At 50.0% G+C, this 24,458-nt stretch overlaps 2 protein-coding genes across 10 annotated transcripts in view; one reads left to right on the forward strand and one right to left on the reverse strand.

Moving 5' to 3' along the window:
- Nucleotides 1–19,969, forward strand: part of LOC122456130 (maestro heat-like repeat-containing protein family member 1) — a 33,965-nt gene extending 13,996 nt beyond the window's left edge. Inside the window, 16 exon segments of the mRNA XM_043493969.1 lie at nucleotides 89–231; nucleotides 2,753–2,823; nucleotides 3,041–3,192; nucleotides 3,857–3,917; nucleotides 3,920–4,010; nucleotides 5,255–5,411; nucleotides 5,501–5,667; nucleotides 6,200–6,314; nucleotides 6,460–6,591; nucleotides 6,958–7,113; nucleotides 7,297–7,440; nucleotides 7,443–7,481; nucleotides 7,839–7,991; nucleotides 10,586–10,645; nucleotides 19,543–19,721; nucleotides 19,822–19,969. Of these exon segments, the coding sequence (XP_043349904.1) occupies nucleotides 89–231; nucleotides 2,753–2,823; nucleotides 3,041–3,192; nucleotides 3,857–3,917; nucleotides 3,920–4,010; nucleotides 5,255–5,411; nucleotides 5,501–5,667; nucleotides 6,200–6,314; nucleotides 6,460–6,591; nucleotides 6,958–7,113; nucleotides 7,297–7,440; nucleotides 7,443–7,481; nucleotides 7,839–7,991; nucleotides 10,586–10,645; nucleotides 19,543–19,554 (1,653 nt within the window). The 3' untranslated portion in view covers nucleotides 19,555–19,721; nucleotides 19,822–19,969.
- SIN3A (SIN3 transcription regulator family member A) overlaps nucleotides 19,931–24,458 on the reverse strand; it is a 60,900-nt gene continuing 56,372 nt past the window's right edge. For 8 of the 9 annotated variants that reach the window (XM_038418161.2, XM_043494608.1, XM_043494612.1 and 5 more), the window contains one exon: nucleotides 19,931–22,739. In XM_038418161.2, coding sequence (XP_038274089.1) covers nucleotides 22,509–22,739 — 231 coding nt within the window. In that variant the 3' untranslated portion in view covers nucleotides 19,931–22,508. The remainder of the gene's footprint in view (nucleotides 22,740–24,458) is intronic. The other variant, XM_043494613.1, reaches the window with a different exon arrangement.

A 24,458-nucleotide genomic window follows, 5' to 3' on the forward strand; every position in this document is an offset into this window, starting at 1 on the left:
ACTCACAGAGAGAGGGGGAGAGGTGAGACAGACAGAGCTGGGCTCAGCCTCAGTCCATGCCCCGATTTTCTGTTCAGTGGCCCATTAGGACCCGAGACCCATGGCAGAGCAGGGCTACATGGCCAGGCTGCCAACAAGCCAGACCTTCGATGCTCAGGAGGCCACCAGACACTGGGCATCTCCGGCTCTCTACTGGCTCTTCACACCTTGCAAAGGCAAGATGGAGCAGAAGCAAACAGTCGCCACCTCCCAGCCCCGGCCGTGACCTAGCGAGCAGGGCTGCAGAGAGAACATGGCCAGGATCCCCTGGGGGACTAACATGAAAAGGAAGGGAGTCCAGGAGAGCTGGCTGTATTTCAAGGAATCCCTGTTGAGGTTACAGGGACAAACCATCCCGATGAGTCGAAAGAATAGTAAATATGGCAGGCGACCAGCTTGGCTTAATGGTGAAATCCTAGCGGATCTTAAACATAAAAAAGAAGCTTACAAGAAGTGGAAGGTTGGACATATGACCAGGGAAGAGTATAAAAATATTGCTCGGGCATGTAGGAAAGATATCAGGAGGGCCAAATCGCACCTGGAGCTGCAGCTAGCAAGAGATGTCAAGAGTAACAAGAAGGGTTTCTTCAGGTATGTTGGCAACAAGAAGAAAGCCAAGGAAAGTGCGGGCCCCTTACTGAATGAGGGAGGCAAGCTAGTGACAGAGGATGTGGAAAAAGCTAATGTACTCAATGCTTTTTTTGCCTCTGTTTTCACTAACAAGGTCAGCTCCCAGACTGCTGTGCTGGGCAACACAAAATGGGGAAGAGATGGCCAGCCCTCTGTAGAGATAGAGGTGGTTAGGGACTATTTAGAAAAGCTGGACGTGCACAAGTCCATGGGGCCGGACGAATTGCATCCGAGAGTGCTGAAGGAATTGGCGGCTGTGATTGCAGAGCCCTTGGCCATTATCTTTGAAAACTCGTGGCGAACGGGGGAAGTCCCGGATGACTGGAAAAAGGCTAATGTAGTGCCCATCTTTAAAAAAGGGAAGAAGGAGGATCCTGGGAACTACAGGCCGGTCAGCCTCACCTCAGTCCCTGGAAAAATCATGGAGCAGGTCCTCAAAGAATCAATCCTGAAGCACTTAGAGGAGAGGAAAGTGATCAGGAACAGTCAGCATGGATTCACCAAGGGAAGGTCATGCCTGACTAATCTAATCGCCTTTTATGATGAGATTACTGGTTCTGTGGATGAAGGGAAAGCAGTGGATGTATTGTTTCTTGACTTTAGCAAAGCTTTTGACACGGTCTCCCACAGCATTCTTGTCAGCAAGTTAAGGAAGTATGGGCTGGATGAATGCACTATAAGGTGGGTAGAAAGCTGGCTAGATTGTCGGGCTCAACGGGTAGTGATCAATGGCTCCATGTCTAGTTGGCAGCCGGTGTCAAGTGGAGTGCCCCAGGGGTCGGTCCTGGGGCCCGTTTTGTTCAATATCTTCATAAATGATCTGGAGGATGGTGTGGATTGCACTCTCAGCAAATTTGCGGATGATACTAAACTGGGAGGAGTGGTAGATACGCTGGAGGGGAGGGATAGGATACAGAAGGACCTAGACAAATTGGAGGATTGGGCCAAAAGAAATCTAATGAGGTTCAATAAGGATAAGTGCAGGGTCCTGCACTTAGGATGGAAGAATCCAATGCACCGCTACAGACTAGGGACCGAATGGCTCGGCAGCAGTTCTGCGGAAAAGGACCTAGGGGTGACAGTGGACGAGAAGCTGGATATGAGTCAGCAGTGTGCCCTTGTTGCCAAGAAGGCCAGTGGCATTTTGGGATGTATAAGTAGGGGCATAGCGAGCAGATCGAGGGACGTGATCGTTCCCCTCTATTCGACACTGGTGAGGCCTCATCTGGAGTACTGTGTCCAGTTTTGGGCCCCACACTACAGGAAGGATGTGGATAAATTGGAAAGAGTACAACGAAGGGCAACGAAAATGATTAGGGGTCTAGAGCACATGACTTATGAGGAGAGGCTGAGGGAGCTGGGATTGTTTAGTCTGCAGAAGAGAAGAATGAGGGGGGATTTGATAGCTGCTTTCAACTACCTGAAAGGGGGTTTCAAAGAGGATGGCTCTAGACTGTTCTCAATGGTAGCAGATGACAGAACGAGGAGTAATGGTCTCAAGTTGCAATGGGGGAGGTTTAGATTGGATATTAGGAAAAACTTTTTCACTAAGAGGGTGGTGAAACACTGGAATGCGTTACCTAGGGAGGTGGTAGAATCTCCTTCCTTAGAGGTTTTTAAGGTCAGGCTTGACAAAGCCCTGGCTGGGATGATTTAACTGGGACTTGGTCCTGCTTTGAGCAGGGGGTTGGACTAGATGACCTTCTGGGGTCCCTTCCAACCCTGATATTCTATGATATTCTATGAACATGGCGCCTTCATCCCAGTTCTGACCAGAGGGACACAGAGCAGAAGTGGGTTGGTACCTACCAGGCTGGCCTGGCATCTGCCCTATACCAGGTGCCTGGGACCATCCGGGACCTCCCCTGATCCCACCCCCACCCCCAACACACCTTCTACATCAAGGTGATAGGTGGGCAGTTGGCCCAGGAGCCAGCTGAGAGCTCACCATAGCTGGGCATTCCCAGCTGCGTCCGGAGTCTGGCTCTTTGGCACCTCTGACCTGGTTCGATGGGGAGGGGGAAGAATCCGGCCCCGAGAGCGCTGCCGGTTTCTTGAGCTGCCGTCGTGTACGCCCGGACAGGGCAGGGGCGACCGTGCTGAGCAAAACGCAGAAGGATGCCGGCTGCAGAGAGAGCCCTGCCCATGTTCCTATGGCAAGTAAACGAGACTGTGGCTGGAGAGACAGACACACACATGGGAAAGGGGGCGTTATTGTCTCCTTCCCTTGATGAGGAGCTGGAAGATGGAAATTCCTGGGTATGGGCTCCAATGCCCACTCACATAGCCCTGGGTGCAGGCTGCCAGTGCCTCTGTCTCCATTCCCCAAAGAGCAAACCCACCTCTCACACTCAGCCTGTGCCTTTCCCTGTGCTCATTGCGAGGCACCTGCCGTTGCGTGACCTCATGCCCTTCAGCTTCACCCTGCTGGTGGGCCTGCTGGAGAAGGGGGAGCCTGCTGACCAACTGGCGGGCGTCATGGGGGCAGTGTTGAGAGAGAAAGAATCAGAGCTACAGGGCCAAGTAATGGCTGGGCATTGGACATCTCGGGCAGCTCCATCTAGCCCTGTGCCAAGAATTTCTGGGGCACGAGGGAGGATGTGGAGGGGAGACATCCCTTCTCACCATCATCGGTCAATGGGACCCATCCATCCCCTGTCTGCAGGGCGGCCGCTGGGCACAGCCCTGTAATCGTTTGCAGGCATTGATCCCAGGAGTCTGGCTTGCCCAGCTCACGCCCTGGGAAAAGTGCCCTGTCTCCAGACTCATCCCCCAGCTGGGGGAACAGAGCCCGCAGTGGGGTCCCCCGTGTCCACTGGGTAAAGAGTCAGTGGACACGGTTTGAAATGCTTCCCAGATGCTTAGGTCCCACTCAGCCTAGGTGTGCTGTCACAAGGGGAGGTACAGGGGGAGGTACACAAGGGGAGGTACAACCGGGAAATCCGGGGGGGGGGTGTCACCAGGCAGCGGGATTGGGACCCTTAGTGCTACAGAGCTGGATCGGGGTGGGGGTTTCAAGGTACCAAACCCACCTCGGCTCAGTAACTCACTAGGAGAGTTTATCCATGGCCTCTGCCGGGCCATGTGACCGCTGACTTGTTTCTGAGCCTGCCCAGCTGCTCCTGGCCCTTGCCTGCCAGACACCCACAGTGGGGATAGGGTCTCAGCCCCTGCTTTGCCTCCACAGGTGCAGGATCTGCACGTGGCTCTTTCCTACACACTGTGCCCATGCCGAGGAGGGGCAGCTGAGTGAAGGGACGAGACATCCTACACCTACTGGCCAGACAGCACACCAAGGCTGCGGTCAGCATCCTCCCACAGATGCCCTGGCCTTACGAGCGGCGAGCGCTGGCCCTGGCGAAAGGATAGAACGCCCCCCTCCAGCCTCCAAGCCCCCCCTTAATGGGGTCACTCCACAGCACCATGGTTACACGCAGCACAGATCCTCCCCTTGCACACAGACCCCCAGGGAACAGCCCTGCCCCGGCATGCAGTCACCATTAGCCTCCCTGTCCCTTGGAGGGCTCTGTGTGCTCTGGGACCCCCAGCTCAGGGGTCCCCCAGCTGAGCTATTCCTAACACAGCTGTCACCTTCCCCCACTTCATTCTGTGCTAACCAGTCCACCCCCTCCCAGTTCGGCTGTGCAATGGCTTGGCTGGCTGGAGGCCAGAACAGTCCTCCAGAGCCCCCCCATCACAACACAGACCAGGAGAGATCCCATGTGAGCAGGGTCACCCCCTGTGTCAGCATGGCCCCCCGCTCCCAGCAGGGCATCCCTCCAAGCTGAGGCAGGAGAGGGGCCAGCCTAACTGCATCGCCCCCACAGACGCCCCTACACTGAGCATGTCCCCGCAGGGGCACCCCCTCCTCCCAGCCTGGTATCTTCCCCATCACACGCTTTTAGATGCCTCATCCCACCCCTAGAGGCTGGTCTTCTCCGATTAACCAGCCTGCCAGGTTCCCCCGGGCCAGCAGCACCTTCCCTGCATCCTGCCCAGAGCCGACAAGCACAGCGCCCATTTTACAGCCTTCTCCAAACCCCCCCACCCCAGAGCCATGGCGTGGCCAGAACTAGAGCCTTGTTCCTCCTGAACCCCCTGCCCCATGGGGAAGAAGCTCCTGCTATCCTTACCTGCAGCCCCCACTCTGTGCCCCTCTCCCAGCTCAGGAGATCCAGCCCAGCACCTAGCCCTACCCCCTCCCCCATCCCACCTCCTCACTCCAGCCCCCACCGCTGAGCCTGAAGTCACTGCTTTTCCCCATGGGGGCTCTAACCCCAGCCGCTCTGGCTCCCATCAGGAGAAGGCGGCAAGGGAGGGAGGGGGCTCCCCCAGCTGGGAGAAGCGAGTCTGGCCACCTCCGCCCATCCCTTGCTGTGACACAGTGCCCCCTGGCAGTGCCTGGCAGGAGGGTATGAACCCCTTAGGACTGGCCAGTGCCTGAAAGACCTTGAGGTCAGCCAGCAGCAGGCTCAACCTGCTGCTTCTGGCCTGTCACCCCTCGGAGGGCATCATCCCCTGTGTGTACCAACTAGGCCCGTCCTCTGTGTTAGTTCCTTACCTGCCATTCCTCTATCCGTCACAGCCATGCCAAGGCCATCTGGAGATTCCTGGGTGCAGACCCCATGCTGGCCAGGGCAGTACTGCACATCCTGCTGTATGACAGCCCAGAGAAGAGCCAGGCTAACGCTAAACAGACCCAGGACAGGAGCTGCCCCCGGCCAGCCTGGCTGCCCCTGGCGGTAAGTTCCCAGCGCTGGTATTCAGCCCTCTTTTCCAGCTGCATTCTGCACACAGCCACGGTCCCTGACTGTATCTTGTTCCCTTCCAGACCACACGCAGCCTGTGGGAGCTGGTCAGGGCCCTGGGGCAAGCGGACACGCTGGAGGGACTCGAGGATGACCTGTTCGCCTCTTACTTCCTCGCCATCACCTGCTCCCCAGCCCGGCACCTCTCGGGAGCCCAGCAGGACCTGCCCAGTGACGCCAGTCCCCGCAGGTATGTGTGGGGCTGATGAATCCCAGCACCCACGCAGTGTCTGTGCTAGCCCCGAGGAGGGGGAAGCTTCCTGCTTGGATCCTTTGTTGTCCAGGGACCTTTGACACCTTCGGGGGACCGAGGGTTCAAATCAGCCAGGCTTCTCGTGCTTAGGAATGGGCAGAGCTTCCCCTGGATACTCAGGAAGCCAGAGAGCTCCTCAGAGTGAGCAGCTCATGGGGGCAGGGCTCAGGGCAGCAGGGTGTTCGGGGGGGCACTGCATGTACTTTTCTCCCCAGGGTCAGTTTCCTGGCCGGGGGCAGCGGGGCAATTTTCACATCTTTGGAGGAGAGTGACGGTCACATCTCCAGACGCTTCCCCCCACCCCCCCCTGCCTCCACAGTTGGCGGCAGGGGAACCAAAGGCAGAAGTGGGGCAGCTTCTAGTCTCACCCTGATCCCTTCAGTGCTGCAGCAAGGGAGTCCTGCCCCCCCACCCCGCCCAGAGAGCAAGCATCCCTGTATCACCATCTCCTGCCTCCTCCTCTTCCCAGAATGGCTATGCACGCCCTGGCATGGGTGCTGCACCTCAGGGGCAGTCAGCCAGCTGTGGAGCTGATGGACCAGGAGCGAGGCTGGCAGCTGCTGGAGGAGGCCAAAGCCCGAGGAGTTCACTCTCCTTAACAGGTGAGAACGGAGACTGGAGGAGTCACGTTCTCACTCTGGAGCCTAGTGGGGCGGAGATGAGAGGGGGTGGCCGGGACCGGGCCGGATTCCAGCATGTTCAGGGTTGTCATGAACACGTCAACAGGAGCTCTTGTTCTCTTCCAGGGCCCTGGTGAGCCAAGCAAAGCAGGCCCTGAAAAGCATTCCGCGGCTCCTCCTTCCCAATCTCCAGGCCAGCCAGGAGGGCGAACGCACGGCCTGCACCACCCTGTTTGCAGAGGTGAGCTTGAAGGACTGCGGGGAGGGATAGCCAGGCCCAAAAGCTGATAGAACCGGAGGCCAAGCTGGTCAGCCAATGAGAGATGGTCCTGGTGGTGTATTTGTACCCTAAGCTTGTAAATTAATCCCTCTGTTGGAGACTCTGTGGTGGGGTTTGGGAGCACCCCACTGGAACCAGAGGGAGTGCTTTGCCCTGCTCGTATCACTTCTGTTAAGCTCAGCTGAAGCCAGCCTCTCGTGAATAGCAGTCAGTACGGATTTAAGTCACCTCCTGGCCCTTGATCATACTCCCTTCCCCTTGCTCCAGCTGGGCTAGGACCACTGGCCTTGCCCAGCCCTCTCTGACAGCTCCATTCGGTCCCTTTAGTTCCTCGGCAGCCCCTTGCTGATGGAGAATGAGCCCAAGGCGATGCAGAAGCAGGTTATGAAGGCCATGCTGCAGCGGACAGAGAACAGCAACATCCATATTCAAGGCAGAGCGCTGCACGGCCTCAGGAACGCAGTAACCTAGTTCCCGGACAAGGTGGGTCTGGAATGGCAGGGTACTAGGCAGAGAGAGCTGGGTAGGAAGCTCCTGGTTCCCCTTATCCCGAGCCCATGGCTCTTGTGGAGCAGACTGGCTGTAGGCTGACTTGCCCGGACTGTGGTTACGCTCAGGCTGACAGAGCATTGCTCACCAAGCGGCGTCCCAACCCCTTCTCTGCAGGTCAGGAAGAAACAAGACCAGATCCTGGGGAGCTTTGTCCATGCCATGTGCGAATGCTGCGACCCCCGTGCCATTCTGGACACCATAGAAGGGCTCTGCTGGATGCTGCGGGATCCCGAGGCACTTCTGAAGGGGCACGTCACCCCGTCCCACTGGCCCTGCAGGCAAGAACATTCTTTGAGGATGTAAGTACCAAGCAGGGCAGGCCCCATGGCGCTATAGGGCACCCCACGGGGGAGATGCTCAGGACCTGCCCTCATGCAGAGGGGGCTCAGTGTCTGATGCAGGCATGTTCCTGGACTTGTGGGGCAGCTCAGCTCCTCTGCCAGGGGAGGCAGGGATAGAGTCATTCTTGGGCCCTGGGCCCACAATTGTTTGGCAGCCCTGTGGCCCAGCAGGAAGGAGGGGAGTTTGCAGAGAATTGACCTGTTAATTGAACTAGCTGAAACCTCTCCGGGCTCTGCAGCTGCCAGGCTGATTTCCAAAGCATGTGAGGGCCTGAGCCTGTCCCCCACTAACCACCCTGCTCCCCCTGTCTGCAGGAGAACATCAGCCTGAGGCGGGCCTCCATGGAGCTCTTTGGCCACCTCAGCAAATTTGTTTCCAAGAAGTCATCCCTCTTTAAGGCTGAGGTGGAGAAGAGCGTGGGGACACTGCTCATTCACCTCCAGGATGGGGACCCCCAGGTGACCCAGGTGAGTGCAGTTGAGGGCTCATAGGGGCAGGGGTGGCTGGGGACATTATAACAACATGGCAAGGGTGGTGCAAACTCCACCCTCCAAGTCCCAGATCTCCTCAATGCTGACCTGTGGCACCCAGGACAGGGACCCCCCACTAGTCCAGCCCTCCCCCACCCCACAGAATGTAGTTGTGGTGTAGATCTGTGGGGTTTCCTTCTCCTCCTCCATTCCCCACAGGCACCTCCAGCCTCCCTGCCCAGCCAGACTCTCGGTGGCTTTAGCTCCATTTTACAGCCTGCCCTGTTTAATGGCCAGGCCCAGGTCTATCTGTGGCCCCTAGCAAGTGACCTGACCCAAGCAGGGCCTCAGGGAAGGGCAGGTCACTGAGGCCAGCTGGCTCTCCATTGCTGCTGCCCTGCCCTCACTTGTGTGTTAGCTCCTGTCTGGGAATGACCAGCCTCCTGCAGCAATCCCCCTTCCCCCCGAGTAGCAGCCCCCAATAGTGCCTGGGATTGAGGGGATGCCACGTACATTGGTCACTGGGAAGTGCTGTTAACGGCCCAACAGGGACCCACAGGGAATGGCCCCAGCCCTACTTTCTGTTATCTCTCCCTGCCTCACGAGTCTGGGGCCCAGTGCCACATGCACACTGCCAGCAGAGGGAGGGGCTGACCTCATCTGCCCACACACAAACCCACCCAATATCCCCCCTGTGATGAGTTGGATCACAGAAACACCCTTGGGGCTGCCAACTGATGTGCCAAGACTACTACTGCCCCTGCTTTCCCTGCCAGCTTGGGCCTGCAGCACCCTGTCTTGTTGACCCAGATATGCCAGTCTGCTCCAACACAGATCCAGGGTCTGACATGCCAGTCTGCTCCAACACAGACCCAGGGTCTGAACCACGTGCCCCAAAGCTGCAGACTTAACTGAAAGCAGCTTAAGCAGTGTTCCTGTCTTTAGTATTCAGATGCCCAACTCCCAATGGAGTCCAAACCCCAAATAAATCCGTTTTACCCTGTATAAACTCATAAATTGTTCGCTCTCTATAACACTGATAGAGAGATATGCACAGCTGTTCCCCCCCCCAGGTATTAATACATACTCTGGGTTAATTAATAAGTAAAAAATGATTTTATTAAATATAGAAAGTGGGATTTAAGTGGCTCCAAGTAGTAACAGACAGAACAAAGTGAATTACCAAGCAAAATAAAACACAACACGCAAGTCTAAGCCTAGTATAGTAATAAAACTGAATACAGATAAAATCTCACCCTCAGAGATGTTTCAATAAGTTTATTTCACAGACTGGACACCTTCCTAGTCTGGGCACAATCCTTTCCCAGTACAGCCCTTGTTCCAGCTCATGTGGTAGCTAGGGGATTTCTCATGATGGCCGCCCCATTTGTTCTGTTCCACCCACTTATATATCTTTTGCATAAGGCGGGAATCCTTTGTCCCTCTGGGTTCCCACCCCTCCTTCTCAATGGAAAAGCACCAGGTTAAAGATGGATTCCAGTTCAGGTGACATGATCACATGTCACCGTAAGACTTCATTACCCACTTGCCAGCCCACAGGTACAGGAAGACTTACAAGTAAAACAGAGCCATCTACAGTCAATTGTCCTGGTTAATGGGAGCCATTAAGATGCCAAATCATCATTAATGGCCCAAAAAGAAAAAGGAGTACTTGTGGCACCTTAGAGACTAACAAATTTGTACACAAGTATTCCTTTTCTTTTTGCAAATACAGACTAACACGGCTGCTACTCTGAAACCTGTCATTAATGGCCCACACTTTGAATAACTACAATAGGGCCTCAGAGTTATATTTCATATTTCTAGTTTCAGATACAAGAGTGATACATTTATGCAAATAGGATGACCACACTCAGTAGATTATAAGCTTTGTAATGATACCTTACAAGAGACCTTTAGCATGAAGCATATTCCAGTTACATTATATTCACATTCATTAGTATATTTTTATAAAATCATATAGTGTGCAATGTTAACCCCCCCCCCCAACTTCCCATCTCCCTGGGACAAAGGGGTAGCCAAGGCTCCTTGGAGACAGATGCAGGAGGGCTCTGCGGCCGGAGGGTCTCCTCTGTCCTGGGCCTGGGCAAGCCCAGCACCTGCAGCAGGAGCAGGTTTGAGGGAGAGATCCTGCCTCCCAAAGGTCTCACTGTGGTTCCCCTCCCCTCACCCCACTAGGCACTGGCCCTGGTCAGGTCCCCCCGCAGCCTGTGGGGGGGGGGCAGAGATTCACAGGAAGCCCTGGCCCTGCTCACCCCAGCTACCACCTGCCATGCAGGCAAAGAGCCAGGGCAGCAGCTCTGCCACACTGTGCTTCACGCCAGCTCCCAGTGGGGCTTGTGTGCCAAGGTACCCCTTGGGCACAACATCTCTCCTGGCCTTTGTGGGGCACAAGGCCAAAGGCAAAATGATCCCAGTAATCTTGGGGACTGACTCTCCACCCAGCTCCTTCCCCTCCTCTGCTTGGATGAATTGGGGACAGGGCGGCACCTTGAAGGACAGAAATACAAGCGGTGGATAGTGCCCTGCATGCTGTTAAATAACCAGGCCTGCCTGCCTCCCTCCCTTAGGATACATGGTGGACAATTGAAGCCAGAGAAGAGGAGAAGGCTTGCAACGCCCGCCCTGCTGTAAGTCACAGCTGAGGCATATTGCTGGGGGAGTGGGGGGGGGGAAGAGGGGTGTTCTAGGGGCAGGGGGCAGCAGCCAAATTGCACAATGGGTGGGAGCCAGAGTTGGAGTGACATGCAGAGTGTAGGAGCGGGGAGAAAGCCCTCAGGGCTGGCTCTGGGGCATCCTCTCCCAGGCCATAGTTTGAAACTCCCTGCCCTTTAGGGTGTTCTCATCCTGGCCCAGGCAGGAGCCATGGCTGGTAAGCAGGGTCTGGGAGTCAGAGGTGAGTCATTCCTGGCAGGCAGGGGGCAGTGGCAAGCAGAGAACCCCCTAGCCCCTCATCAGCTGTGGTGCCACCGGCAGGGACTCTGAGCAGCCCCAGCCCAGCGCGAGGCAGGGGGCTGCTCTGAGCCTTATTTGGTGCTAACTCTGCAGAACCCAGCCTGGCATATGCCAGGAAGTCATGTTGCAGACCCACCACGAACCATGTCTCCTAAGGATTGCTGCCAGCCCCCTGCACGCACAGAGCAGCTGACCACCATCCCACAGCTCCACACAGCCCCAGCTAAGCCTATGGGGATACGAAATCTAGCTCTGAGCCTCCCTGCCTTTAACAGATGATCGTGCCCCAAAGGGCTGCACCAGAACAGAGAAAACAGAGCCAGGTGCTGAGAAAATACATCCCAGGGCTGGAGTGTGCAGTCCACCCCCCCACCCATCACAGGCATTAATTTGGTCAGAGGCTGACTCTGCCAGCTGCTCCCTAGGCAGAACCCAGCCAGGTGCTGAGCAGGCTGTCCTAGGCCTGGTGCTTAAATGCCTATAGAGGCTGCAGTCAGCGCAAGAAGGGTGGGCAGGGGTTGGCATAGAGTCACAGGCTGAACTGCAGGCCGCAAGCAGATCCAGCATCGCTTCTCACGGCCCCAGTCCACAGATCAAAGGAGGAATAAGGCTGCTGCAGCCAGAATTTCCTTCACTCAGGCTGCAGGTCCTGAGTTCTCCCAGCATGCGGCCCTGGCCGTCAGAAAACTCCCCAGTTCCCTTTAACAAGTGACTCTCCCCTCCCCACCCCACTCCCTGTGGGCACTGCCTAGGACAAACTGCAGGGGGCCAGCTCTTGCTTGGGGAGGGAGGAGGGGATTTTGAGCTCTTTACATTGGCTTTGTAGTGAAGCGAGCTCCTAACCAGCAAGGCCACTAATAATAGCAAGAGCCAAGAGGTTACTTGAGCAAAACAAATACTTTAAAAGAGGCAGGGCGGGGAGTAGAGGAGCCTGAATTTCAGCAGGCAGCATGTAAGCTGGAAAGTAGAAATGCTAAGATAGCTTGTGAAGAGCAAATAACTGAAGGTACATAGACAAACACTAAGAAACACTTTAAGGCGTCAGAAGCCTGTGAAAGAATGGGCGGATTCAAGAGAGCAATTAAAGACGACAAGGACATTGCTGAGAAGCTAATATTTGTGTGTGTGCCCATCTCCTGCCGTTACCACAGAGGCTGTTGGAGAGAGATCTGGCCCAGACCAGTTTTCTTCTCGTAATAGAGGTGCCATTGGGGCTTGAGATTGCCGCAGAGGCAGTCCTGGACCAAGCTGATAATTTATAAAAATTAATTCCCCTCCCCACCCCCCAGTTCTTCAAACTGGACTTCGTCCTGCTCTTGCATCTAGAACCTTCTATTTTTTCTTTCTAAAATTCAAAAGTCCTACCTTGGACAAGTCCTCATCTGCGTGTGAATTAAAGCATGAGAGTATCAAACCCTGAACACAAGTTTGTAATATTGTTTGCAGTAACTAGCAACCCCAGCGTCCAGGCCGCTACGACCAGCAGCTGCGGGATGGCTGCTGGGTTCTCAGGGCCTTGCTGCAGGATCTATCCTCACAGCAATTGCTGCTGCATACTCCAGCCTAGTGAAGGGGAAGGAAATCTTTGTGCAGAATCAGGCTTATATATTCTGTTGCGCCCTCATTATAGGTCAGCTTTATAAAGCAACACACAAGAACACAAGGGCATAACTGCCTTTCTTAAGTGAGGGTAGCTGCTAAGTCTGACGGAAGCTGCATGCTAAAGACTGCCTAGTGATGTTATCCAAGATCTCATGTTCACTCCCCAGATAGACTTGCAAAGATCCACACCCACAGTAGACACCTCTCACCACAAAACTCAGCTTGTTACATTTCTTGACACTCTTCCTATTTACAACCAATGCAGTTGGCTGCTTTTTAAAGACAAGTGCATGTTGCAAACTCACGTTTTGTTATCCATTTCCTTCTTTGCAAACAAAGATTCAGGCGGAGAGAAATTCAGGCATAGTTTTTCCTGCAGGTCTAGCTACTTAGATGCTCCGCTCACACAGGCAGGCTGATCATGTGGGCTGGACCACGATGCTGTGTGGATGAGTGAAGTCTATGAAAGGTGGGGTGTAAAACGGCAGCTGAAGTAGCCTAGCTGGGCGCATACTCACTGAAGATGCTCAGACCAAACTTGGGTCAGGATGCAATGCTACAACAGTCCAGCAGGGGGAGCCACCCCAGGAGTAATGGGCAGGCTGCCAGTGGATGTCCCCATATAGGCAAGAGAGCGCTTGCGGAGACCTGTGAGAAAGCAGGAGAATGCCCAGGTTACTGCCTTGCTGAGTTCCAGTAGGGAGGTGTCTCTTTCTCACCAAGATCTACCCGAGCTCTGATCTCTAGGGCAGGAGACTTATTTGGCACTGGAGGCCTCACTCATACACCTGCTAACCAAGCAAGGCTTTTGAGCTCCATTTGCACCATACAGAATAAACAAGTGGTCAGACTCACTCACCTCTAGGGTGCCCTGTTTGTATGTCTAGGACTTTTCCATCTTCTCCTCCTCCACAAAAGAGATTGGAAGCTCCAGCTCCTGAATTGGGCTATTGGGGACACACACTGATCACCAGTGACTTATTGGGGGACTAAATAGGGAACCCTGGAGACAAGGGTATTTCCCCAACCTGCCTAGGGTGAAGAAACATTAAGATTCAGGTCCCAGGAGTCCAGAAACTCTTGAGTTTGCCCTCTGGAATCCGTTCTCTCCGGGTGGAGCTGAACAGAAAAACAAGAAATTAGTGGCCAAGGACACAGAGGGCTGCCGTGTATCCCCTCCAGGAACCAAGACTCAGGAGAAAAGTCTAGTGGCCTGCCAAGCAGCAGTCATCAGGCTTGGCTTCTCTGGCCCTTCAACGAATCTTCCCCAGAACTTCTGAGCTACATGCAGGCTGCACGGAGGGTATCGCTCCGTGAGAATTCACCTCTGGCAGGCAGCCCTATCAAGAGCGGGGGTGGGGGGATTGGAATGACATGAGCCCAGGATGGGCTTCCTCTCTTGGACAGCAGAGCTGGGCAATCTGCAGCAGAGGCTCACGCCGCAAATCCAAGACATCATCATCATCATCATCATGTTCAGCCTCACCACGAGCAGACGCCTGGCGTGTAATCAAGTCTCCATTCTGTCCTCGTCCAAAACTTGAAATCAAACTCTTACCTTCTCGACATTAAAGACTGCGACAGATGCCCGTGTTGTGTAAACAGGCAGCGAGGTTATGCAACCTGGGCAGAAACAGGCACTCAAATACTGCACTTATGGGGGTGTTGTAAGGATGTAGAATAGTCAGATCAACAGTAGCATCTTTATATAGGAGGATCCTTGAACAATGCCCCCAAGCTATTGGACTCAAAGCAAGAACAAGCATCTCTTGTTCACCACTCAGTAGGAGAGCTCAGAGAAGAGAAGAGTGAAGCCACAGCTCATATCGAATCTGCTCTGCAGCAGACTTAGGGTGACCAGATAGCAAGTGTGAAAACTCAGGACAAGATGTGGGGGTGTAATAGGAGCCTATATAAAACAAAGCCCTGAATATCGGGACTGTCCCTATAAAATTGGGACATCTGGTCACCCTAAACAGACTACATGCTACACATCAGACATACAGCAGCAGCGCTGATCAATTAATCTAGAATGAGAATACGGTATCTGCACCATCCGGGTCTAAAATGGGGTAAATGCACACAAGGCAGACTTTTAATAATGCTTGGACAGTACAAAGCCAACTCTCTCCTCCATGCAAGTTCTGCTGGTTGGATGTGAAGATACTAGGATGGGGTTGCAGTCGTGGATGTGATGTTTTATAAAAATACTCCTGGAAGACCAATAAACTGCTTCTACTACACAGCCACTTCCTAGGGGAATCCAAAGAGATTAGGTTTCATTTGGGATACCTTCCAGCAAGCAGCTAAGGAGAGAGGTGCTTCAGCTGCCTTGTGAACATGTACTTCCAACAGGTTCTCTACCACCCAACTGGGAAAAGTCTCCATGTATGTCAAAGACGGGACCGCTTACAGCTGAGGGTGAGAAGTTTTAAAGCACCCCTTAATGAAACTACTCTGATTACCAGACAATGCCAGGATTAACTGCCTCAAGTACCATGTCACTAATCCAGCATGCCAGGGACATCACAGAGTGCAAAAGCAAACGTGGTGGTTTTCTAGCAGCTGTTTTGCTTGACCTAGATACAGAATTCTGGTTTTGCCTGGGAAGGAACAAGAGATTCTTTAGAACCTTTGAAAGCGCTGCAGCTTTAGGCACCAGAGAGACAAATGCTTCCTCAGATTTTCAACCTTCAGTAAGATGTGGCAGCTCTTACAGAGACAAGCAAGAAAGTGCCTAGAGACTTAGAAGGGCTACCGTGAAGTCACAACCCTTTGCTGGCCTGTCACCAACTGCTGGCGAAGGAAGCTGCACATGCTGCGGTGCTCCTGGTCTGGCCACACGAACACGCTTGGCAGCATCACTCCGTCAAGACAGCACTCACCAGATGGTCTGGCTCCCTGGAAAGTCCTCCAAGAGCCCAGCTTTAGACATGCCTGTGGGGCAGTGTCCCAGGACAGGCAAATTGGAGGATTTTAAAAAAATATTTTTTTTTGTGCAACAGCCTCAAAACTCAAAGACAGGTTTCAGAGTAGCAGCCGTGTTAGTCTGTATTCGCAAAAAGAAAAGGAGTACTTGTGGCACCTTAGAGACTAACAAATTTATTAGAGCATAAGCTTTCGTGAACTACAGCTCACTTCATCGGATGCATTTGGTGGAAAAAACAGAGGAGAGATTTATATACACACACACAGAGAACATGAAACAATGGGTTTATCATACACACTGTAAGGAGAAAGAAAAGGAGTACTTGTGGCACCTTAGAGACTAACAAATTTATTAGAGCATAAGCTTTCGTGAGCTACAGCTCACTTCCGCATGAAGTGAGCTGTAGCTCACGAAAGCTTATGCTCTAATAAATTTGTTAGTCTCTAAGGTGCCACAAGTACTCCTTTTCTTTTTGCGAATACAGACTAACACGGCTGCTACTCTGAAAACTGTAAGGAGAGTGATCACTTAAGATAAGCCATCACCAGCAGCAGGGGGGGGAAAGGAGGAAAACCTTTCATGGTGACAAGCAAGGTAGGCTAATTCCAGCAGTTAACAAGAATATCAGAGGAACAGTGGGGGGTGGGGTGGGAGGGAGAAATACCATGGGGAAATAGTTTTACTTTGTGTAATGACTCATCCATTCCCAGTCTCTATTCAAGCCTAAGTTAATTGTATCCAGTTTGCAAATTAATTCCAATTCAGCAGTCTCTCGTTGGAGTCTGTTTTTGAAGCTTTTTTGTTGAAGTATAGCCACTCTTAGGTCTGTGATCGAGTGACCAGAGAGATTGAAGTGTTCTCCAACTGGTTTTTGAATGTTATAATTCTTGACGTCTGATTTGTGTCCATTCATTCTTTTACGTAGAGACTGTCCAGTTTGGCCAATGTACATGGCAGAGGGGCATTGCTGGCACATGATGGCATATATCACATTGGTAGATGCGCAGGTGAACGAGCCTCTGATAGTGTGGCTGATGTGATTAGGCCCTATGATGGTATCCCCTGAATAGATATGTGGACAGAGTTGGCAACGGGCTTTGTTGCAAGGATAGGTTCCTGGGTTAGTGGTTCTGTTGTGTGGTTGCTGGTGAGTATTTGCTTCAGATTGGGGGGCTGTCTGTAAGCAAGGACTGGTCTGTCTCCCAAGATCTGTGAGAGTGATGGGTCGTCCTTCAGGATAGGTTGTAGATCCTTGATGATGCGTTGGAGAGGTTTTAGTTGGGGGCTGAAGGTGATGGCTAGTGGCGTTCTGTTGTTTTCTTTGTTGGGCCTGTCCTGTAGTAGGTGACTTCTGGGTACTCTTCTGGCTCTGTCAATCTGTTTCTTCACTTCAGCAGGTGGGTATTGTAGTTGTAGGAATGCATGATAGAGATCTTGTAGGTGTTTGTCTCTGTCTGAGGGGTTTGAGCAAATGCGGTTATATCGTAGCGCTTGGCTGTAGACAATGGATCGAGTGGTATGATCTGGATGAAAGCTAGAGGCATGTAGGTAGGAATAGCGGTCAGTAGGTTTCCGATATAGGGTGGTGTTTATGTGACCATCGCTTATTAGCACCGTAGTGTCCAGGAAGTGGATCTCTTGTGTGGACTGATCCAGGCTGAGGTTGATGGTGGGATGGAAATTGTTGAAATCATGGTGGAATTCCTCAAGAGCTTCTTTTCCATGGGTCCAGATGATGAAGATGTCATCAATGTAGCGCAAGTAGAGTAGGGGCATTAGGGGACGAGAGCTGAGGAAGCGTTATTCTAAGTCAGCCATAAAAATGTTGGCATACTGTGGGGCCATGCGGGTACCCATCGCAGTGCCACTGATTTGAAGGTATACATTGTCACCAAATGTGAAATAGTTATGGGTCAGGACAAAGTCACAAAGTTCAGCCACCAGGTTAGCCGTGACATTATCGGGGATACTGTTCCTGACGGCTTGTAGCCCATCTTTGTGTGGAATGTTGGTGTAGAGGGCTTCTACATCCATAGTGGCTAGGATGGTGTTTTTAGGAAGATCACCAATGGACTGTAGTTTCCTCAGGAAGTCAGTGGTATCTCGAAGATAGCTGGGAGTGCTGGTAACTAAGGGCCTGAGGAGGGAGTCTACATAGCCAGACAATCCTGCTGTCAGGGTGCCAATGCCTGAGATGATGGGGCGTCCAGGATTTCCAGGTTTATGGATCTTGGGTAGCAGATAGAATACCCCAGGTCGGGGCTCCAGGGGTGTGTCTGTGCGGATTTGTTCTTGTGCTTTTTCACAGAACCACTAACCCAGGAACCTATCCTTGCAACAAAGCCCGTTGCCAACTCTGTCCACATATCTATTCAGGGGATACCATCATAGGGCCTAATCACATCAGCCACACTATCAGAGGCTCGTTCACCTGCGCATCTACCAATGTGATATATGCCATCATGTGCCAGCAATGCCCCTCTGCCATGTACATTGGCCAAACTGGACAGTCTCTACGTAAAAGAATGAATGGACACAAATCAGACGTCAAGAATTATAACATTCAAAAACCAGTTGGAGAACACTTCAAACTCTCTGGTCACTCGATCACAGACCTAAGAGTGGCTATACTTCAACAAAAAAGCTTCAAAAACAGACTCCAACGAGAGACTGCTGAATTGGAATTAATTTGCAAACTGGATACAATTAACTTAGGCTTGAATAGAGACTGGGAATGGATGAGTCATTACACAAAGTAAAACTATTTCCCCATGGTATTTCTCCCTCCCACCCCACCCCCCACTGTTCCTCTGATATTCTTGTTAACTGCTGGAAATAGCCTACCTTGCTTGTCACCATGAAAGGTTTTCCTCCTTTCCCTCCCCTGCTGCTGGTGATGGCTTATCTTAAGTGATCACTCTCCTGACAGTGTGTATGATAAACCCATTGTTTCATGTTCTCTGTGTGTGTGTATATAAATCTCTCCTCTGTTTTTTCCACCAAATGCATCCGATGAAGTGAGCTGTAGCTCACGAAAGCTTATGCTCTAATAAATTTGTTAGTCTCTAAGGTGCCACAAGTACTCCTTTTCTTTTTGCAAAACTCAAAGAATGGGAGATGGACAAATGACTCAGCTGAACTGAAGCCTATGGCCTACACTTGCACACATGCATCTTTTGGGTTTTTGTTTTTTTTTAAAATCTGCAGTTCCAAAGGAATGTTTCGGGGGAAGTTCTGGGTTCTACAGGAGGTCAGACAAGGTTCTAAGGCCAGAAGGGATCATTGTGATCTATGACTCTTGCTTGCTGGCATCCCTAAGTTCAGAGTCCAAAAGGGATGACTTCAAAGGGAGGCTCAACGGCATTGTTGAAAATGAATCAGACAGGCTATCCAGTGAGTTAGAGCACCTTCCGACATTGCCACTGTTTGCATCCCTCGGGTCCCCCTATTCATTATTAGTGGACTTGCAGTCTATATTCAATGTTCCTTAACATATGTCTTTGGATACCCAATGACAGCTGATTGAGCTTTTCTAGTAGTTCTGTGTATTTCCACAACACAATTACCTCATGGGGCTTCCTCCCCAACAGGAAGAGACGGAGACGGAGGAAAAACTATTAAACTGTTCCAGAAAATACTAAGTGCAATGTTATCATTTAAGCTAAAAACATTCAATGTTCACATCAGGGTGGCTGGGTGTTTAGTGTCCCTAAACTCCATGACTGTGTATACGACAGACCTCAATCTCGAAGCACTGGATGTAGGCAAACTGACAGCTCTAAATCAAAAAAGAATCAGGCTAAAGAGAACTGTTAATTTGTCAAAAGGATTGATTTGTTATTTAACAGCCCTGCTGCTAACAAGACAGAGGGAGAGATTTTTTTTTGACATTTCCACTGGCTGGTCAATTGTATTACCCCATTTCCCAGACTGACTCAAGGGATGGGGGCAGGGGTGGGGATGTCAACCCCTTCCCCCAGCAGCTTTAGTAGAACTGAAATTTACATGGCTGATAACTTCCTTATTTGTTCTGATCTATAGCAGCTGGAATGACCTCCCAACCCCAGGAGAAGAGGTGGTTAATTATTGGCTCATGGCCACCACAAAATGTTGCAACTGCTACAAAGTAAAGAGTTTATAACCTCTGAACAAGAATTGGGAATTGCTTACCAATTAGTATCTGGAATCCAGAGGCGATACTCTTAAATTTATCTGCTAGGGTAAGTCAAACATTGGTCATTTGTGAGTGTGCTAAACAGAGATCAAACTTTCAGGCATACTATTTTCTCTCACCACCTCTAATTCTGTTTTTATTAACAGGAGCAATTCCATCAGATGCATTTCCCTCCCTTCCCTCAAGAGAGGGAGTGTCAAGATCTCATTGTGTATCAATCCATCTCAAGAAGGAAGAAAAATCTGTACACAATGATTAGCCCTGATATTTTAATGGAAATACTGCACTACAGTCAAGTTTACAACATTTGTATAGAAATCATCACATGGATAGGTGGCCAAGGATCACATTACAGAATACAAAAAGCAATTTAAAGTAAAAAGAAATCTTTGCTATTGTACAGGCTGGGATCAGAGCTTGGAGCTCAGAAGTCAGACATCGGGAGGGATGAAAGCTGTAGGTGAAAACCCTGCTGCAGGAGAAGATCTCCTTGTGTTTTATTGGTTTTTTTTCCTGGGTACCTTGAACAGCAGGAATCCCGCCATGTTAACCCCATTCCGCTCAAATAACATGCAGGCACAGACTCTTGGACAAAAACACCCACAAAGCAGCAGCAGCTGTTACTTCCAAGCTGGTAAAGTCTAAATCATCCAGACTTCCACTTTCAGATCAGCTTTAACATACATTGAAAAGAAACACCTGAGGGTGGGGTGAGGTGCAGGGGAGTGTGTGTAAAACCTTTGAAATGGAAGAGGACACAATAAAACCCCCTTCCTGTCTGAACACAGCAAAAGGAGGAGAAACGGGACAGGTAACTTATTGCTGGCAAACTCTGAAAACTCCCCAGTGGGCTCTTTACTCTCTTTTCCTTTCTCCATAGGAGGCTCCCATTCATCACCATGGCTGGAACTACTCTCTGTACATTGGCTGCCAATGACTAGTGACCCTTATAGGCCATGCACTTTCACCTCTGCTCTCCCAGGCTGCACAAAGGCTGGAGTGATTGCCCTCCCCCAGACCCTCTCTCCCCAACTTCTCCATCTCTCTGCCGGGGAAGGTAAGAACTCAGTTCTGAGGGGACAACCAGCTGTCTTGAAATCCCTGGGACAGATTTAAGAAGTGGACTTTGAAAAGCAGCAAAGCTGCATTCACAGCTCTCCAGCTGGGATGAAGGAAGCTGTTCGGGCACAACTGGCAACATCATTTTGTGCAAGGAAAGGCTGCCTCCTTTGAGGAGGAGAGACAGTGCAGTTGGGTCTGTCATGGCTTACGAAGTCCAGGCCAACTTGTCTGAAAACCAAAATCTTCCAATGCTTAAATATCTGCCAGCACTAAACTTCTATGCTTAAAAAAATATATATCCCATTTGTGGATTTCACTAGTGAAATGCGTCACACAGCCTACCGGCCTTGCCCCCCGCTCTCTCTCTCTCTCTCACACACACACACACACACACACACACAAAGCAGCTCTAATCAAATACTGGTTTGGTACTTAGGATGTTTTCTCCAATACTGAGAGGGAAAATACATAAGCACAGTTAACCCCAGCTAGGTAGCTCAGCAACACTTCCCAAAAGCGAAGGTTCTCTGAGCTGGAAGACCAGGTGGATAAAAATTACCCACCAAAAAAAAATTTAAAAGTTAAAAATTATATAATATATATTTATATATCATAACAGGCTGCTTAGAACATGGTCATGTTCACCACAAAACACACACATTGCCTCTGCCTTCTCCCCTCAGATTGTGAAGCCAATAATAAAATGGTCAAATGTCCCCTCTCCCCACTGCAAACTGCATGCTGCATGGTGCCTTTCAGAACAGGAACGGGGCCGTGGGTGAGCGAGTGTCTTCCTCAATAAGAACCAAGATGTATTTTTATTTACAAAAGAAAGGAGAGAAAAGTTTCCACACAAAAGCACTACAATGATAACTCCCTTTGGTAAAAAGTGTAATAAATGTCTCCATAGGTCTGTTTGTAGGTACTAACTCTCAAGCCACCTGGTACTATGGTACACAAGAAGCTGGTACAGTTATACTAGCACATCAAGCATACTTCCTTTAATAAAAAAACAAAAAAAATTGACAATATGTACATTTATTTACAAAAAAGGAAGGGGAACATGTTAAAATTGTGTTGTTTCTGCTGTGTGTGCGTATGTGTGTGAAAAGCTGGTGCATGGCACTAGGAGAGACTAGTAAACAAGCAGGTACAAAACAGTCCCACTGGCACTAGAAAGGACAAACCAATCTGAACTGGTTGAAACAGGAGTCCAGCAGGGTGAAGGAGGGAAGTCGAGGGTCAGATCCAGGAGATGGTGTTCTCGACACCCGGACTGCAGAATTGGGTGACCCCATGTGAGATCCTGGCAAACCTTCAGCAGCCTAACAAAGGAGAATCCAGTTGTGATAGGCACCTCTGGGTTTCACGACATATCTGAGCATGCAACTTTAAATGCATCACTACGGTCAGGATGTATGCCACATCCAGTTCTCTTCCCTTGTAGCTCAGGCCATCGAGGAGTTAGTCTCAAAACTGCTGGTGCGTATGAGCTAGCTGCATTTCTCTAGGATCACTCAGTTCTGAAAAGGGTCCTTCCCTCCACAGTGCACGCTGAAGTCAGAGGCCTGTTGGCAACAGTTCCAGCTCAGGTTTGTAGAGATCCGTATTCCTAAACCGAATCCCGCTGGTCACAGGCTGTACCAGCTGCACACTAGTCAACTGGCCATGTTACGGAGATACACAGTGAGGGGAGAAAGGCATCTTCCTCATTTCCTTGATACGCACACACACACACACACCCCACGTGATCTTCCCTCACTCAGGGACTTTACGGTGTCTTGAATATTGTGCCGTATTTGACACGGTACTTGTTAATGCTCACAAAGTGCAGGGTCTCTGTATCACAGGTAGTGGTACAGGGCACCAAACCCTCCAACCCTTCTCCCATTAGCCACTTGTTTGTCTCAGCTGCCATTTCACGGGTCACATGCTCCTTGGTCCATTTGTCCACCCAGGCTTGGAACCGCTGGTGCAGCCGCTTGCTCACTCTTTCATGGGACTACAGAAACGGGAGAAACAAAATAAATAAAAGGCTACAGCCCCCAATATTCAAGATGACAAAACACTTAAAAAGAGAAAACAAACCCACTTCCTTAGGCCGATAGATTTAGCTCTGCTGGGGAACAGGCAATACAAACACTGGCCCTTGCCGACTAATCAAGGGAAAGTGTCAGTAAATTGGAGGCAGTGTATGAACAAGCAGACACAGACATCCTTATTGCCCAACTGGAAATCCTCAAAAGCCTAGTGTCAATGAAAATTAAGTCTGTGAAATCAAGTGCTCAGAAGTCATAAAATTCAAAAATCATCAAATGTTTGTTGAACTCTGAACTATGATGTTAACTCTGACACAGTGAATATCCTATATATTTTATGGAATGGATTCAACACTGTGTTCATGATCAAAACAGGGACACACAAAAAATACATGTGCACCAGAGCAGAATTAAATCCGCAATAGAAGCAACTTCCAGAAGTTCCTGACTTGATTGCTTGATTATAACGCTAACGCTGCAATAATGCTAAGCTTCTCATATCATTTCCCCCATTAATGGCAGTGTCAGGTGATGCAAGACTGTGTTCAGCCTTCAAGGCAGGTGTTTATAAAAAAAAAAAAAAATACAGAAACATTCTCACGTGTGTGCAAGAATTCCAGCTGGAATAGAAGAGGGGGAGTGCTGAGACAGATATATTTGTTCCCAACTTCTCACAGCGCATGCATACGGGACCCCCACTAAAATAAAGTTATTTTTAGACTGAAACAGAGCCTAAGAAATTTCAAACCAAAAAGGAATCTGAGTAAAGTTATTAGTAATTTAATAAAGGGTTAGTTGAAGTTTAACACTGACTTAATTACAGTGGTCAGTCCCAGTAGCTACTATACATATTCCCATAGCTGTGGTATTCTGTTAGAACCAGAACGTCTGAGTCCTGGGAAAATACGCATTGTGACATTTCCAAGGCGGACGGATTTAAATCAACTTTTCCATTTGTATTTCAGCTATTTTCTAAAGAAAGATGCACTCTGGTTGATATAACCATTAAAACACCTTGACTTACAACTAAACAGATGCTTTACAGTAGATTTGGTACATTTGTTTGCTACCTAGAAGTGTACACCATAACTCTATAAATTTAAGCAATTTATATAGCTTAATATTTTCAGATTCTTATTAACGGAACACTTTTAGTATGTTAGAAAATGGTGAATCATATATTGCTTATTTACTAGATAATTAACTTTTTGCTCATGGTATGTGTCAATCTGCATTAGAATGGTAACTGGAATGTAAACAAACAAACCAGTATATAAAATGTATTTGTATTAGACAAGACAACCTTAAATGTTTTAGACACAAACTTTTCTTATCAAAAGATGTTTCACGTTGACAATTAAATAATTTATTAAACAGAGGGATTAACTGTAGTCAGTGAATTAAACTGATTATTTCAGGTTGGTCTCGGAAAATTTTCAAATATGCCTAAGTGAAAGTAACTGGGGCTTAAAATTTCTAGTCTCATCTATGTCTCTTGAAAAGAAGACAGAATCTCCTAAATTACCTAGGCTCACCAACTGTGCCATATTTTTGAAGCTTGACCTCAAAAGTTAGATGCTTTCCCTGACTCTTTCTTTATATAGAAAAGAAGCCTTTAATTCAAAGGCTTTTTTTTTTTTTTAAATAGAGGGTTCTAGATTCAGCATATTTATTTATTATTT

This window comes from Dermochelys coriacea, chromosome 10, assembly GCF_009764565.3.
Source record: "Dermochelys coriacea isolate rDerCor1 chromosome 10, rDerCor1.pri.v4, whole genome shotgun sequence".
NCBI classification, from domain to species: Eukaryota; Metazoa; Chordata; order Testudines; family Dermochelyidae; genus Dermochelys; species Dermochelys coriacea.